The 16,745-nt window shown below is 53.2% G+C and overlaps 3 protein-coding genes across 11 annotated transcripts in view; all 3 read right to left on the reverse strand.

The window, feature by feature from the left end:
• Positions 1-1,183, reverse strand: part of HOGA1 (4-hydroxy-2-oxoglutarate aldolase 1) — a 29,429-nt gene extending 28,246 nt beyond the window's left edge. For 5 of the 6 annotated variants that reach the window (XM_055253255.2, XM_063629439.1, XM_063629430.1 and 2 more), the window contains exon 1: positions 658-1,014. In XM_055253255.2, the coding sequence (XP_055109230.1) occupies positions 658-868 (211 nt within the window). In that variant the 5' untranslated portion in view covers positions 869-1,014. Of the gene's footprint in view, positions 1-657 lie in introns of all 6 variants that reach the window. The other variant, XM_055253293.2, reaches the window with a different exon arrangement.
• A 493-nt stretch (positions 1,184-1,676) lies between these two features.
• ANKRD2 (ankyrin repeat domain 2) lies at positions 1,677-13,338 on the reverse strand. 2 transcript variants are annotated; one of them, XM_055242993.2, is made up of 9 exons: positions 12,966-13,338; positions 7,967-8,068; positions 7,471-7,629; positions 7,264-7,371; positions 4,587-4,685; positions 4,127-4,225; positions 3,125-3,223; positions 2,836-2,934; positions 1,677-1,982 (listed from the first exon to the last, which is right to left on the reverse strand). In XM_055242993.2, the coding sequence occupies exons 1-9, from the start codon at positions 13,254-13,256 to the stop codon at positions 1,833-1,835; spliced, it is 1,206 nt and encodes a 401-aa protein (XP_055098968.2). In that variant the 5' UTR covers positions 13,257-13,338; the 3' UTR covers positions 1,677-1,832. The 2 variants fall into 2 exon arrangements, with proteins under 2 accessions (XP_055098968.2, XP_055098974.2); XM_055242999.2 differs by lacking the exon at positions 3,125-3,223.
• Positions 13,339-14,653: 1,315 nt separating this feature from the next.
• UBTD1 (ubiquitin domain containing 1) overlaps positions 14,654-16,745 on the reverse strand; it is a 68,510-nt gene continuing 66,418 nt past the window's right edge. For all 3 annotated transcript variants that reach the window (XM_055253604.2, XM_063629518.1, XM_063629522.1), the window contains one exon: positions 14,654-15,722. In XM_055253604.2, the coding sequence (XP_055109579.1) occupies positions 15,337-15,722 (386 nt within the window). In that variant the 3' untranslated portion in view covers positions 14,654-15,336. The remainder of the gene's footprint in view (positions 15,723-16,745) is intronic.

Raw genomic sequence — 16,745 nt, forward strand, 5'->3', positions numbered from 1 at the left:
CTACAGAGAGCACTGCCTCAGAGGATTGTGCCGTAAGTAATGGGGATGGGCGGAGCAGGGCAGGCAGGATTTGACGTTTTCTTCTACCTTCATTTATTGCGCCTGGGACTCTGTTACATGTTGAGTGTCGCAAATATCATCTGGTCCCTAACCTCAGAGTTGGGGAGACCCATGTGTAAAGAGAGATGGGGTCACAGGAGCCACAACAGGGAGAACTAATTCTGGCAAGGAGGCTTTGTCCAGAAGAGAATGTACAAACAAACTTTGGAGGGAACTGGGACTGTGACTGGGCTGCCACGTGACCCCAGCCACATGCCCTCACATCTGCACTGAGTGACAAGGTTGACAAGGACTTTCACACCCACTATCCAGTCCAACCCCAGAATCACTCTGGGAGCTACAAAGACACTTTAACAGTTTACAGCTGGGTAAACTGAAGCTGGCGAGGTTTAGCTTAAGGTTACAGGCCAGTGTGGAGCTTCCTGCCTGTCTACTGACTCCAGACCAGTCTCCCCTGTTCCTCTCCCGTAATAAAATGACCCACTGAGTACCAGAATATCCCTGGACAGCTTGACAGAGCCTGTGTACCCTCCCTTGGTCTCTGGCTAAAGGGCCACTCACATCTCCCCAGGTCCCACAGAGGACAGCCCTACTTACCTCGGAAGGGGAAGGTGCCCAGTTTGTGCAGATTCTCCTCCAGTTTCCCATAGTCCACCTCTGCAGTGGCAGTGAAGGGGGTGGTCACAGGGGGGTAGATGCCTGCAATGTCCACCTTCTTCCCCTCCCCTGAGGCCCAGCCCCCCACATTCCTGGACAAGCTCCTGCTTAGTCCCTGCCTCACAGAGGACCAGACTTGGGGACCCAGCATCTCTGCAGGAGGCCTGAGGCACAATTGGTCTATGTCCCAGAGTGAGACTTAGTTTGAACTCTTTCTAACCCCCTATTAATGATCAATGTGTCTAGTTAAAAATTTGCGGCCTCCCTGACTTGTGGCCACTGGGGCAGGCCTGAGCTGGGTGTCCCCAGGGTCAGGGGCAAGGCCTATAGGCCCCAGGGGGCCCTGTTCCTTCTGGGTAGCAGCTGAAGAGATGCCACAACCCAGTGTCCCTCTGGCCAGATGTAGGACTGGTTTCTGGGATCCCAATATTAAAGGGTATCTCCTTCGGTATCTCCAGTGGGATCTGGGCCTTCCTCCCACAATTCCCAGCTCCAAAGCCAGAAGCCCAGCCAGTTTTCCACAGGGAGTTCTGAGGTTGGTGGAGCTGATTGGCTGAGCAGGCCCTGCCCTGTGGGAGGTGTGGCAAGCCTGGGCAAGAAGCTGCCTGTGACAGGCTGTCCAGCCCCTGCCCCGCTCCCTTACCAGGCTCCTCCTGCCAAGGTGGCCACGTGACAAGCCTGTGCTAGCCACACACAGCCCCATAGGACAGCAGTCACCAGGAAGGGGGCCAGGATGAGTGTATTACCAAGTCAATCCATGCAGGGGCCAAGCCTGGCCCTGGAGACGTGGGAAGGGGCAGGAAAAGTTGAGTGGCAGGGAAGAAAGGGAAAGAGACCACAGTAAAGAAGCTGCAGGGCTGGCTCAGAGGGCCAGTTTCCCTCCTCCCCAAAACAGCATTTGCCCCCAGTCTTCCTTCAGTCCCAAAGATTTCAGACACAAATGGAAATGAACATCGCAATTAGCAAAAACAGCTTTTTTATTGTGGTAGTTTGTGGGTGCTCCTGGATCGCGCAGAAAAAAGGCTGGGCCCTCAGTTAGCTCTGGGAGCCATTCTTAGGACCCTGTGGCTGCACACAGAGAGGGGCTGGGTAGCTGGCTGGGCTGGGGCACGCATTCACTGGGCTGTCACAGGCTGAGGGGTCTCCCGCCCACTCTCATTAGGCCCCTCCAGCCCGTTATGCTCAGCCCCCGGCTCAGGATGCTCCAGGGCATGCCGGGTATCAGCCTGCCACAGCTGTACCAGGTCCGTCGGGGTCTTTCCTGCCTGGGGGGGTGGCAAGAGAAAATCTGTTAACTGTCCTGAAGGCTTTCACAGTAGGTACCCTCATTGACACCACCAGTGTTTCTCAAATGGGGGCAACTGGCATTGTGTGAAGATACTTTTGGTTGTCACACTAGGGGATGGGTACTACTGGCATCTAGTGGGCAGAGGCCAAGAATGCTGCTTAAATATCCTACAATGCATAGGATAGTCCCCTACAACAAACAATCACCCAGCCCTAAATGTCAATAATGCTGAGGGTGAAAACCCCTCATTTATACCTTCTCCATATTTTCTTGCTTTTCTCATTATCCCTTTAGCCTTTCTTGAGCCCGAGGGACTCTCCCATGCCCTCCTTTTGTGAATGCTCTGGGCCCCAAAGAAGAACTTGGACTAAGTGTTCCCTAGTCCAAGGTGTTCCCTGGGCACCTTCCCCTTCCAAGGACTTCCTGCCTAGATCCTAAGAAAACTCAAAGACCACAGGAGCTGACATGGGGTGCTAGGAACTATCATGCCAGCTGAGTGCTCGGTCCCTTCCAGCTCTGGCCTTTCATGATTCTGGCCTCCTTGGGCCAGCACTTGAGGACCCCCTCTGGCCTACTTGGGGGTCTTTGGGAAGTCCTCTTGCTGCCCCTCCTGCTTTCTCTCTGCACTTGCACTCTGGACATAGACACACATAGAGAATGGGGCGGGCAGTTGGAATGCTGCTCTGAAAGAGGACAACTTTATGTACTACGGTGCTGGCCAGAGCCAATGATACATGTCCCTAGGCGGGAGCTGCTCCAGGGGCCTGGACAGCCCCTCCATCGTGTGAGTGCTCACACCAATGACTGAATCAGGGAGGGAATGAGCTTACCAGGTTCTTGGTCATCATGTCAGCCCCATGCAGGAGCAGCAGTTTGATGATTTTGTAGCGGTTGAGCCTCACAGCGTCATGCAGGGCAGTATCCCCTTCCTAGAGTCAGTGTAGCACTCAGTATGGCCCTTGTGGGCAGTGGGAGGAGGCAAGGGTGATGGGAGGTGGGCTAGAGACCCTGCTCAGGAGCCAAGTCCTGAAGGCCCCAGGAGGAAGGACACCACCTGTAGGGGCCCGCGGGCTGCCCACACACCCATGGCAGGTGAGCAGCGGACAGGCTAGCACTCACCCTGTCTGTGGCATTGATTTCCAGGCCCAGGGATAGAAAGTGTTCCACAATCTCCACCTGCCCTGTCCGGACTGCCACGTGCAGCGGGGTGCTCAGCAGCTGGGTGGGAGGAATCAGGAAGGAACTGCTGGTTGACAGGGCCTGAACTGTGGCACCCCTGGGGAGGGGTGGCTGTCCTAACTCCAGCTTAATCCCTCTTCCAAGTCCTAGTGCCAAGGCCTGAGCCCTGGAGGGGCAGAGAATGGTACAATTTCTTACCATCCTATCCAATGGTCTAACTCTAAAACCTTAAATGCCACTTCCTCTGGGAAGCCTTCTATGATTCTCCTCTCACCCAGCTGCTCACTATTCTACCCTTCTTTTAATAATCATAATAGATGTTATTTATTGAGAGATGACTATGTAATGGACATGGCAAAAGCTTACAAGACGTTTGCCTTATGTTGAATAAATAATTCATTTACATATGTTTTCCCACCTAATCTACACAAGAACTCTGCAAGACATTTTACAGATGAGGAACAGAAGCTCAGAGGCTATCACTTGTTCAAGGTTGTACATGAAATAATGAATGAACAGAAGGATGGTGCATAAATAAATAAATAAATGAGGGGATGAATAAATGGAGGAATGGATGGATGGATAGACGGATAGATGAATAGATAGGTAGATAGAAGGATAATGACAGATAGCATGAACAAATCTTGCATCTTTTGAGTGGTCCCAAAGCCCCCAAGACAGTGAGTCTCTTGTCCTCCCTTCTTGTCTACTCTTCCTGCTCCTATCCTCAGATGGTGGTTCCTCAAGGGCCTGTGTGGATGGCAGGGACCCAGCCCTGGGCTGGGAGGCCAAGTAGGACACTGTTTTAGCTTCCCTGCTCTGCAGCCAGAAACCAGACTAGCTCACTACCTTCCTGCCCCCTGGACTTTCCTGCCCTTAGACCCCTGCCTTCCTCCCCACAGCCACCCCAATGTCTGTTGCTTCTGAGCATTTTTGCCTCACCTTATCCCTCACATTGGTGTCTGCTCCATGGCTTTGCAGAAGTTTCACCACCTCTAAGTGGCCCCCTCTGCAGGCCCAATGCATGGCTGTGCAGTCCAGCTAGAAGGAAATGATGGAGTCTAACTACAGAGCTGCAGGGAAGAAAGTATTAGGGGGGAAAGTACCCCAGCCAGGAGGGCAGAGGGATATCTAGGGGAAAGGTACAGGGAGCAGGCCTGGGCATGGGCAACGGACCAAGCGGAACAGAGGAACACTCAGGGCCCATCTGGTCCAAGCCAGACTCACAGAGGATGCTTAGGGGGAGAAGGTGCTTACTCAAGGTCACATAAGCCACTGAGGTGGAGTCTGGCACCTGAGCAACCGGTTCATGCTTCAGGTTGGCACAGGTGGCAGGGAGAGGGTGTCTGTCAGTGCTGGACCCACCTCCTGTCTCCCATTGAATACCTGCCCTCTCACTCACCCGATCCTGGAAGTCCACAGTGGCCCCACTATCTAGAAGCTTCTCCAGGATTTCCACGTGGCCTTCCAGGGAGGCTCGGTGCAGTGCTGTCCGACGGAACTGTCCCCAGAGAGGCTGTCAGGGCCTGGCCTCTGGCTCCAGGCCTGAGCCCATCTCCCACCCAAGCTGAGGCCCAGGCCTTCCCACCAGCTTGATTCTCACCCCTGTGCTTGGCCCCCATGTTTTCTGTGTTCTGCCAGCTCCCTTATGCTCTATCCAGACCAGCCTGGGAGTCCTCTGCCCCGGGGAACCCGACCTTCTCACTGCCCCCCAAGCACATCAAGCCATGCCTCTCTACAGGCGGTTTCCTCTGCCAAGCATGCCTGTTTTGCTCTCACTTCCTGGGAGTGCTTGATGAAATCTGCTACTCCTTCAAGATGCAGCTCAAATGCCATCATTTCCTTGAAACCTCTAGGCCAGGGCTTCCCTAGGGCCCAGATGACCCTTAACTGTGAGAGTGTGTTCGAGGGCAGGTCAAGTCTTGCTGGACCCCCCAAGTGCCTAGCACAAGGCCAGAATGAACAGGCGACACTGATCACTGATTCAAAGAAAGAATAAACTTTTCCCCTTCTCCTTTCTGCCTTGGACTTTTGAAATGCTCAAGCCACAATATCTTTCCATATTCTCATGATCCGGTTACAGGCCACACACAGTGAGTATCTTTCCATATTCTAATGATCTGGTTACATGTCAGTCTCCCCAAGGAACCAACCATGGTCTGTTTTTTTGTTTTGTTTTGTTTTGCTTTTTTTGTTTTGTTTTTTTGTATTCTGGCACCTAGCATGGTGCTCAGAAGTAGGAGGTAGTTGGACAGACTGAAAGGATGAAGACTTTGGAGTCTAAAGAACAGAAAGCACATGTGGTCCAAGTCTACAATAATGCAGACCAAAGGTGGAAAACCACTAATGTGCCAAATCCCAGGATACGAGAGCAAGAAAGCACCCCAGGAAGTGTGAAAGAGGCAGTTTCAGGGAAAACAAAAAGAATTATGATGGGTGATGAAAATTTTAGAAAATATGGCTGCAAGGGGCTGGACACGGTGGCTCACGCCTATAATCCCAGCACTTTGGGAGGCCGAGGCGGGTGGATCACCTGAGATCATGATTTCAAGACCAGCCTGTTGTCGAGTGCCAACGTGTTGAAACCCTGTCTCTACTAAAAATAAAAAAATTAGGCCAGGCACGGTGGCTCACGCCTGTAATCCCAGCACTTTGGGAGGCCGAGGCGGGCGGATCACGAGGTCAGGAGATCGAGACCATCCTGGATAACACGGTGAAACCCCATCTCTACTAAAAATACAAAAAATTAGCCGGGCGAGGTGGCGGGCGCCCGTAGTCCCAGCTACTCGGGAGGCTGAGGCCGGAGAATGGCGTGAACCCGGGGGGCGGAGCTTGCAGTGAGCCGAGATCGCGCCACTGCATTCCAGCCTGGGCAACAGCCAGACTCCGTCTCAAAAAAACAATAAATAAAAAATAAATAAATAATAAAAATACAAAAAATTAGCCGGGCGTGGTGGCGGGCGCCTGTAGTCCCAGCTACTCGGAGAGGCTGAGGCAGGAGAATGGCGTGAACCAGGGAGGCGGAGCTTGCAGTGAGCCAAGATTGCGCCACTGCACTCCAGCCTGGGCGACAGAGCGAGACTCCGTCTCAAAAAAAAAAAAAAAAAAAAAAGAAAAGAAAATATGGCTGCACAACACTGTGAATGTAATTAATGCCACTGAATTGTACGCTTAAAATGGTTAAAGCAGAATAGTTCGTGTTATGTTTTACCATGAAAAAAAAATAGGCCAGGTGTGGTCATTCAAGCCTGTAATCCCAGCACTTTGGGAGGCTGAGGTGGGAGGACTGCTTGAGCCCAGGAGGCGAAAGTTGTAGTGAGCCAAGATTGCGCCACTGCACTCCAGCCTGGGTGACAGAGTGAGACTCTGTCTTAAAAAAAAAAAAAAAAAAAAGTACAGTACTATAGCATGAGAAACAAAAATATCATAACACATGCTTGATAGTTTCTTCATTCATTCAGTGAATACTGAGTTACTGAGGTGATAATATTCCTTTTTTCCTTTTACCAAAAAAATCTATATCTATATCTATATACAGAGACAGGGTCTCACTCTGTTGCTTAGGCTGGTCTTGAACTCCTAGGCTCCAGCACTCCTCCCACCTTGACCTCCTAAAGTGCTGGGATTACAGACGTGAGCCACAGTGCCCAGCCTAATATTCCATTTGATCACCATAACATGTTGTGAGGGAAGGCCATTTTACAGAGGAGGAAACTGAGGCATGGAGAGGGCACCGACCCAGCCACAGGTCCCACAACTCGTGAGTGAGAGAGATGGGATTTGAGCCCACGTCTTCTGGTCCTGGTCTATTTTTATTTGATTCTATTTTTCTTTCTTTCCTAAACAAACATGTGACATTTGTTGCTCTGCAGGTGATTCAAGTTGGAAAAGGGTTTAAGGATTTAGGTCAATTCCTGTACGGGGAAGGGACACCCATTCTGAGCACCCCAACCACCCATCCATCCAAAGAACACCCGTGCCTCCTCTCAAATAGGCTCACAGTGGGCTGACCCGGGAGCTGAGCGGAGTGGGGGTGGAAACTGACAGGGAGGCCGGTCAGGGGCGGCTAGGAGCATCACCTGGTCGCACACGTCAGCTGACCCCCCGTCAGCCAGGAACTTCTCAATGACCTTCATTTTCCCCTCCACCGCAGCTTTCAGGAAGGTCTCCTCATCCACAGGGCCAGTCTGCAGGTGTGGACGCAGCAGTCACGGGCCGTCCCGGCGATTCGAAGCCTCCCGGGCTCCCCCTCCGCCCCCTCGCGGTGTCCTCTCCAGGACCCTTACGATCTCCTCGGGCTCCGGGGGCGGCTCATGTGAGGCGGCCAGAGCGTCCCGCTTCTTCTGCTTGCGTTTCTTCCGCAGCTCGATGAGGTTCTGGATCCCTCCCACGTCGATGATCTCCCGCCGAAGGTCCAGGGACGTCTTGCGCACGCGCTCTTGGCCCTGCGTGGGATGGCCCATCAACCTCCAGGGTGGGCAGAGAATTTGGGGGGCTTGGGAGACCTCTGAGCTAAGCTGGTGGGGAGGGTGGGGTGGGCAGGAAGACCCTCTTAAAAAAGAAGGAACCAAGGTCTATCCCTCCTTCCAGGCCTAGATGGCTCTCAGATTGGGGGAATTCTGACTCAGTAGTTCTGGGGCGGGGCGGAGATTCTGCAGGGCTAGCAAGCTCTACCAAGGGTGCTGAACTGCTGGTCCATGGGCCACGTGGGGAGAGGTGCAGACAGGCCATGGCTACCTGGCTGGTCCGCTGGGTGCAGACATTGGGTCCTCCCGGGCTTACCTTCACCTTCTGCAGGGCTGCACTCTGAGCCCCGTGGTGCTTCTCATCCTCCAGCACCAGCAAGTCCATGGGCAGCTTCTGGCGTGCATCTCCTCGGAGTTTCTGGTGATCCAAGGAGGGCACCTTCTCCAGGACCCGAGGAGACAGGCAGCCTCTCCCCCAACCACGCCAAGGACACCCCACAGGGACCTCCTCCTGGGTGGTCTCAGAGCCCTTCTGGCTGATCCTGGGGAGCCCCCAGCAAGAGAAGGGCCCCTGGAGAGGCCCCCAAAAGGGGCGAGTTCCCCACCTCAGCTTCAGCCCCGGTCCCAACCCTGAGCTCAGACACCTGCCCGCTGACTGGCCCGGATCCCTGCAAAACAACGTTAAAGGCCACCAGAATGAGTTTTTCATGAGATTAAATATATTCACTCTTTCAAGCACCAAGATTATTTTTTTTCTTTACTTTTTTGGCATTAAAAATCCACTTTGGCTGGGTGTGGTGGTGCCAGCCTTTAGTCCCAGCTACTGGGGAGGCTTAGACAGAAGTATTGCTCAATCCCAGGGGTTCGAGACCAGCTCCAGAGACAGCAAGATCGTCTCTCTAAAAATAAATAGGTCAGGCACAGTGGCTCACATCTGTAATCCCAGTACTTTGGGAGGCTGAGTTGGGAGGATCTCTTGAGCCCAGAAGTTTGAGATCAGCCTGGGCAATATAGTGAGAACCCATCTTTACAAAAAATTTAAATAATTAGCCAAGCGTGGTGGCTTTTGTTGTAGTCCCAGCTACTTGGGAGACTGAGGTGGGAGGATTACTTGAGCCCAGGAAGGGGAGGTTGCAGTGAGCCAAGATCATGCCACTGCACTCCAGCCTGAGTGACAGTGAGAGAGAGAGAGAATGACCCTGCCTCAAAAAATAAATAGGCCAAGTACAGTGGCTCACGTCTATAATCCAAGCACTTTGGGAGGCCGAGGCAGGTGGATTGCTTGAGCCCAGGAGTTCGAGACCAGCCATAGGCAACATGGTGAAACCCCATCCCTACTAAAAATACAAAAATTAGCCAGGCGTGTTGGCACGCACCTGTAGTCCCAGCTAATCAGGAGGCTGAAGCACAAGAATCACTTGAACCCAGGAGGTGGAGGTTGCAGTGAGCCAAGATCGTGCCACTGTACTCCAGCTTGGGTGACAGAGTGAGACTCGGTCTCAAAAAATAAATAAATAAGTTTTAAAAATAAATAATTCACTTTGATGAAATAATTATGATGAGATATGATTATTTCTTAAATGGTCTTACTTAGTAATATAAAATTTGGCAACTCTTTGTTAGATTTTTTTTTTCTCTCAGATTTCACTGATTTGTGAAGTCTAGAGCTTGGAAACTATTGCTTTCAGGGGAACTTGGCAATGGGAGCAGCAGCTCCTCAGCCTTCAGCCTGAAACGGGCTCTAAGTCTTAACCTTCTTTTCACTGTAATCCAGGTCCAACTGCCTGCCAGGTCCCCTCTGCATTTGCCCTCTGATTTTCCTGGACTGCTTCTTCTCTTTTTATGATGTGCTGGCACTCCCATCTCTGCAGTCCACACCAGGCAGCTTGTGTGGCTATGAGTCCAGGAACAATTGCCCAGGTTGGAGGGTCCCGAGTCAATGTGGCAGCTGGGAAGGAGGCCACCCTTACAGAGCACGCAGGCCCCTTTCCCATTCCTCCCTGAGCTCCCACATTTGCTCCTTCAAGGTGGTTTTGAGAGCCGATTCCCCAGGTCTTCATTCTGAAGGTTCTATTAGCCACTGCTTTCTCCCTTTCATGTTGGGCTTCATGGTTTGAGGTCTCAGTGCTGGCCTAATCAGAAACACTGCATCTTCTTCCAAGAATGAAAGATAACCTGGGGCTGCAGCTACTGCTGCATGTGGGACTCTGGCTGGGCTCCTCAGGGAGCATCCAGAGGGCCAGCTTGCGTTTTTTTTTTTTTTTTTTTTTTGAGATGGAGTCCCACTCTGTCGCCCAGGCTGGAGTGCGGTGGTCCGATCTCGGCTCACTGCAACCTCCACCTCCTAGGTTCAAGCAATTCTCCTGCCTCAGCCTCCTGAGTAGCTGGGACTACAGGCGCATGCCGCCATGCCTGGCTAATTATTTTTGTATTTTAGTAGAGACGGGGTTCCACCATGTTGCCCAGGCTGGTTGCGAACTCCTGAGCTCAGGCAATCCGCCCACCTTGGCCTCCCAAAGTGCTGGGATTACAGGCGTGAGCTACCGCGCCCGGCTATAAATTTTGTTGTTGTTGTTACATAGATGAGAGGTTTCTATGTTGTCCAGGCTGGCCTCGAACGCCTAGCCTTGCCTCCTTATGTGCCAGGACAACAGGCCTGAGCCACTGTGGCTCCCCAGCTTGTGTCTTAATTATCTTGGTGTCCCCAGCATCTGTGACAGGCCCTAGCACATAGTAGGTGCTTAGTGACTGGTGAATGAATGAATGAATGAGTGAACAGATGATGGCAAGCAGACTCAGCATCTCTGCTAACCCTTAAGTTCTCAGTGATGACCTAACCCAGTAAACTTGCCACAGTGGAACTCCAGCCCCTGCGCTGGTCTCTGGGGCCCTCCTTCCCCTCCCACCCTAGGTATGGGGCACAGGCTAGACAGAGGCTCTCCTCCAAGAACCCTGCCAGGCTGGGGCCTGGTAGAGACAACTGGGGACTCTAATGCTCACCCACATTTTCCTCAGACCCTATAGCCCTTCATTTCAGGTTTGTCTTTTTGGGCTGACACACAGTAGGTGCTCAGTAGCTGTTTGCTGCATTGAATGTGAGTTCATGAAACACACAAAGCTCCCACTTTACTTCATAGATTGCTATGCAGATTAAATGAAAGAATGCCTGCAAAATGCTTAGCACAGGGCCTGGCACTGGTGTCCTGACAGCTCTGTAGCTATATTTATTGGATGCATGAATGGAAGAGCACTGCTCTGCATCCCCTTGCTGAAGGTCCCTGTGTCTATTGGCAGCACTCCAGAACTGGCATAGCAGCATGACTCACCTGCCTGGCACCAGCCAACCATAGGCACACGCCCTTGGGGGAGGGAGAAGTGAGATTCTTAGAGATCCAGGGATTCTTGCCCCAGCCAGGGCTCAGTCCAAGCTCTTTCCTGACCTCATCCCTTCTTCCCTTGAGGTCTTGACCCTTCCTTCCTCCTCACCTCTCATTCAGTCACACTCCTTTTTTTGAATGGCATCTACCTCCAATCTGATTTATCTCCTCCCCTCCATTCCTGTTAGGGCCAGCCTTTTCCAACAAGTCCTTCTTAGGGCCATCAGAGCTGCTTTCCTAAAACAGGACAGATGACACCAATCTCCCTCACTCAATAACATTTAGTGGCTCCTCACTGCCCACAGAATAAATATCTTTTACATGGCCCTCTCTGGCTTGTGTCTTTCCAGCCTTAGCCCCTACTACCAGACTTTCTCAAGACAACCATGCTTTCACTCATGGAAACTTCAGCTCCTGCATTTCCTGAGGCTGGAATACCCTCCACCATCCTGGACTCCACTGAGTCCCCTTGAAGGCCCAGCTCAGATATCCTCCTGTCCACAGAGGAGTCACTTTTTTTTTTTTTTTTTGAGACGAAGTCTCCGTCTGTCACCCAGGCTGAAGTGCAGTGGTGCGATCTTGGCTCACTGCAACCTCCGCCTCCCAGATTCAAGCAATTCTCCTGCCTCAGCCTCCTGAGTAGCTGGGATTACAGGTGCCTGACACCATTCCTGGCTAATTTTTGTATTTTTAGTAGAGATGGGGTTTCACCATGTTGGCCAGGCGGGTCTCGAACTCTTGACTTCAAGTGATCCGCCCACCTCAGATCTCAGATCTCAAAATGCTGGGATTACAGGCTTCAGCCACTGCACCTAGCCCTGTCCACAGAGGAGTCCTTGAAGGCCCTCAGAACAATTCATGAGACCCTTGTGTTCCTCCACTTCTGATTCACACCTCTATTTAGTCATTTCTTCCCTTTGCCTTGTTTCTTAGTTGACTATGAAACCAACAAATGGTCTAAAATGAATGCTGGGTTGGTAAAAAGAAGGCAGGGTCTGGGCCTTATTGGTCCACCCATTTCTACAGCTCTGGGCTCTTGGCAGAGCCAACACTAGATGAAGTATTAGTTTAAATAAAGTGAAGAGTAGGAGCCGGGCACGGTGGCTCACACCTGTAATCCCAGTACTTTGGGAGGCCAAGGCAGGTGGATCACCTGAGGCCAGTTCAAGACCAGCCTGACCAACAGAGTGAAACCCCATCTCTATAAAAATACAAAAATTAGCCAGGCATGGTGGTGCATGCCTGTAATCCCAGCTACTCGGGAGGCTGAGGCAGGAGAATCGCTTGAACCCAGGAGGCAGAGGTTGCAGTGAGTCAAGATCATGCCATTGCACTCCAGCCTGGGCAATAGAGGGAGACCCCATCTCAAAAAAAAAAAATGCAGAGTAGGACAAGCCAGCATCCCCTGCCACCGCTCCACTTCCTTATCCCAAAGAAAATGCAATTGCCCAGAACACCACACTCCAAAGGCCTCCCCAAGGGTGGCCAGCAGGCTGGCAAAATCCATGCTTCCTTTCCCAGCATCCCTTCCTCACTCTCTTCTTCAGTGGCCAAACACTGGAGTTTCCCCTGCCCCAGCCTCCCACTCAGTCACAGGGGCATCACAGGGCTACACATTCCTGACAGTCCCAAGCAGCACCCAGCTGTCTGCTTTGTACAGCCCACTGTCTCTCAAGGCCCAGGAGGGTGAGCAGTCTTAGGAGGCCCAACCCAGCTCCCCACCTCACTGACTCAATTCTGAAGGCTGAAGCCTCAGGCTTCTGCTGCCAGCAATACCCCCTGCCAGTAATACCCTGGGACAGGAATTGGGCCCAACTGGGCCCCAGGGGACATCTGCCCCCCTCCCCACCACAGGGGTAGCAGACAGACTCTCCCTCCCCTTGACAGCAGAGCTGGATCTCCTCAGACCCCCTTAGGCACCTCCACCCCTGCTCGCACCTCATTCTCCTCCTCCTGTGCCAGCCGCTGCTCGATGAGCGCCGTGGCCCTCTGCACCGCCTCAGAGTCCTCCATGGTGCCGTCCATAACCGTCTCTGCAGGCCACAGGGCCTCGGGGGCTTTATAGGCCACAACACCCACCCCTGCCCAGCTGGGCGCCTTTGCCATGAGCTCACCGGCCCAATTCTCCACCTGCCTCCCCCACCTGTCACCTTCACCTCGGGCAGCCCCAGGGAGCAGGGGGAGCCAGGGCCAGGGAGCAGAGCCAGTTGCCCCCCCAACTCCTGGCATATTAGAGCCAGAGGGCACTGTGTCCTAAGAGCAGGGCTGCAGGAAGGAGCCCGTCCAGCCTCTGTCCTAAGCACTTGGGACTGGTTGGGCCTTAGCCAAGGCAACTGAGTTGCAAAAGGGAACTGCCGGCTGCATGCTCCAGCCCAGATGACAGTGCCACCTGCTGGATGCCTGGAAACCCTGCTCAGCCAGCTCCAGGAAGAGGGCCTGAAAACCAAACGTGGGGACCCAGGACAGTTCTGTACTCCCAGGCTGTCCTGCAGACAGGCCCTGCTGGCTGTGAGGAGGGCCACACTCTACTTGTCCAGGCCAGGGCCATGGTAGCAGGAAGGGCAGCTGTCTCCCTCTTTGATCACAGCTCACGCTGGCCTTCGGCTCTCCAGGGTCCCACATGCTCCCCGGTTAAGCATCACTGCATTTGGCTGGGTGACTTTTAGTCGTGAACAAACCTTATCCAATCTGTCTCCTCCCTTGGTAAGTGCTCAGGGGACCTCTGCAGGGCTTACAGAGTGTTGCTTCAAGAAAGGGGTCTCCGGAAAGCACTAAGCCCAGCTGGCGAAGAACAGCAGCTACTCTGGATCCTCCTACCCTCCCAGGGTTTCCCTGTCAGGCCCAGACAGTGCCAGACTTCCCTGGCCAGGAGGCTGCCCATGCTCACTAAGAAGGAAAATACTCCCAACTGGAGCAAAAGCAGATCTGTACTTGCTCAGTTCCACACCTGGAACTCGCAGGCTGGAGTTCTGAGTCACTGTGACCCAGGTTAACCTGCTAGGGAACTGTGGACACCCAGCCCTGTGCTTCCGTAAGGCTCACCTGGCTGGTGGCTGCCCTTAGCTAAACAGCCTTATATAAGATTCCCCTCTCTTCAGATATGCATGCATTCCTCTAGGAAGCACGAGGAACTGGTTCCTTTTCCTCTCTGGTTCCCTTGCTGGGAAGCTGACATGAACCTCTGACACACAATCTAAATCTGTCAGAGATTTTGCTTTAACATCACGATGGCTACAGCATCTCCAGGGACCAGAAGTTAGCCCCTTCTGCTGCAGGAGCAGACCACCTTCCTGAGGTGCTGTCTTCGCCTTGCAAGCACTTTCACATCTGTCTTCCTGCTTAATCCTCCCAGCAACTGATGGAGGAGGCAGGGCATGCAGCATGGCTCTGCTTTAAAGAAAAGCAAACAGGGTTCAGAGGTTAAGTGGCTTTTCCTGAGGACTCATGAGGACACCAGGGGAGCTGGGATCAGGGCCCAGAAGACTGGCAGTTCCAGGCTCACTCTGCTGGAGACTGCATGCCCAGAGCAGCTGGGCAGGCCAGGCATCCACCTGTTCCCATACCAGAACAGCTCCAGGGGCCCCACAGAGCTGCAGGAGAATTCAGTCAAATTGCCAGGCAAGCAAGAAGGAGCAAAAGGCTTTATTGATAAATATGCAGATATGTCTGTCCACAGGGACCTGCTGTGGGGGCCATGACCAGGCTGCAGACTTCCCACTGCCTGGGTTATAGCCAGGACATGGCCCTGTGCAGACCCTGCCACGACAGCCCAGCCGTCCACCACCTGCCTCATCTCTGCCAATTGTGCTGGGGGGCAGGGAGAGGCAGAGGCCCGCCTCAGGCTTCCCGAGCCCTGGGGCTCAAGGGTGGTTCCCTCCTTTGCAAGGGAGTGGCACTGTGCCCAGGGGAGAGCCAAGGGATGGGGGCAGAGGAGGGAGACAGCAGCTGCTTCAGACCCTGAGCAGAAAACCGGAGTGAGCACAGCTGGCAGCACCAGATGACAGATCTGGGCTCCAGGGGCCTCCTGGCTGGCCCTCGTGGCTCGAACCTGCTGCAGGAGAGAGGCAGGGTGAGGACCCTGTTTGCCTTTTCTCTGACAAGGTTGCAAGGCCCGTGTGTGGTTGCCTGGCTCCCTGGGTACCGGGAACTGGTGGCGTGTAGTGCTCTGAAAGGCAGGGTCCCTTCACGGTTCACCCACCAGCCACACCGAGGGGAGGGCCCCTGAAGAAAATGACAGCACTGGAAGGCAGCAGCAGGGTGGGGGCCTAGTGCTGTAGGCGGGGCCTCTTCCCAGGGGTTCGTGGGCCCATCAGTCCTGGGGTGGCGGGGGCTGGTTGATGATGACCTGGATGACAAAATCTTTCTGGATCTTGGTCTCCTGGAGCCGTGTGCGGTCTGTGAGCAGCTTCCCAGAGAAGAACCACCGCTGCCACGATGGCTCGATGCCCTCCTGGGCGTGCAGCTGCCTCTTGAGCTGCCCTACCGTGTCGGGCAGGCTGGCGCTGAGCCTCACGTCCTTGCCTGTGGACAGGCGCACCTTCAGCGGGAACTCACGGCGCACGCTGGGTGGAGGCTCGGGGGGCTCCAGGCTCTCCTCCTCCGTGTGCTCCAGCAGCAGGTTCACTGGCGGTGACAGGCAGTAGATGGGCAGCTGGTAGCGATTGCCCAGCTCATCGTAGCATTCACAGAGGGTGCCTGTGGGAGACGCAGGGCTGTCAGAGTCAGCTTGGGGATCCACTATCATGGATTAAATGTTTGGGTCCCCCCAAATTCATATGGTGAAATTCTAACCCCCAATGTGACTGTATTTGGACATGGGGCCTATACAGAAATAATTAAAGTTAAATGAGGTCATAGGGTGGGGCCCTGACCCTCTGATCCCTTGATCGGAAAGATGGTTTTTTTTGTTTTGTTTTGAGACAAGATCTCCCTATGTTGCCTAGGCTAGTCTCCAACTCCTGGGCTCATGCAATCCTCCCACTCAGCCTCCCGAGCAGCTGAGACAACAGGTGTGCTCCACTGCCCTGGCTTACAGTTCTTGTAGAGACACTAGAGCACTATCTCACTCTCCACTCGCTCCCCATGTGAGGACACAGCAAGAAGGCAGCCACCTGCAAGCCAGCAACAGAGTTCTCACCAAAACCTGAACTGGCCAGCACCATGATGCCGGATTTCCCAGCCTCTAGAACTGTGGAAAATAAATGTCTCTTGATTAAGTCACCCAGCATGTGGTATTTTGTTACAGGAGCCTGAGCAGACTAATACATCTGCCATGGCCACCCCACAGTCAGATCTCCCTAGGACAGCCTGATCACCAGGTGTACAGGGCTGGAGTCAGGAAGACCTGAGCTGGCATCCCAGCTCCACCAGGTACTGGCTTGTTCATCCTGGCATATTATTTTTCACTTCTTCACATGTGCCAGGTGCTGGAGTTACAGGGATGAATGTAATAGCACAGCTCTGCTCTCCATGGGCCTTAGTGTCCTTACTGGCAAAACGTAATGCATGGAGAAATATGTTTATTGTCTCTTGAGCACCTACTAAGTGCTGGGACTGGACTAAATGATGTTATGTGTATCTTGCTGAATCCTAATAATCATCTCCCCTTTACAGTCGTAAGGCACTCAGGCTCTAAATTCGAGAAGCTCCTTGCTAAATAAAGCCAAGACAGTTAGGAAAGGGAAACATTCAGATTGAAACCCAGGTCTGTGGCCAGGC

The sequence above is a fragment of the Symphalangus syndactylus genome, chromosome 2, assembly GCF_028878055.3.
Source record: "Symphalangus syndactylus isolate Jambi chromosome 2, NHGRI_mSymSyn1-v2.1_pri, whole genome shotgun sequence".
NCBI classification, from domain to species: Eukaryota; Metazoa; Chordata; class Mammalia; order Primates; family Hylobatidae; genus Symphalangus; species Symphalangus syndactylus.

What these genes read in the sequence shown, in the direction of transcription:
- ANKRD2 (XM_055242993.2), bottom strand. Translation starts at nt 13,256, where the DNA reads ATGCCAGGAGTTGGGGGGGCAACTGGCTCTGCTCCCTGGCCCTGGCTC. An exon ending in CACAGGAGGAGGAGAATGAG is followed by an intron (nt 8,069 to 12,965) that starts GTGCGAGCAGGG and finishes TTGGATCACCAG; the next exon opens with AAACTCCGAGGAGATGCACG. An exon ending in ACACCAATGTGAGGGATAAG is followed by an intron (nt 3,224 to 4,126) that starts GTGAGGCAAAAA and finishes CCTCCCACCCAG; the next exon opens with CTGCTGAGCACCCCGCTGCA.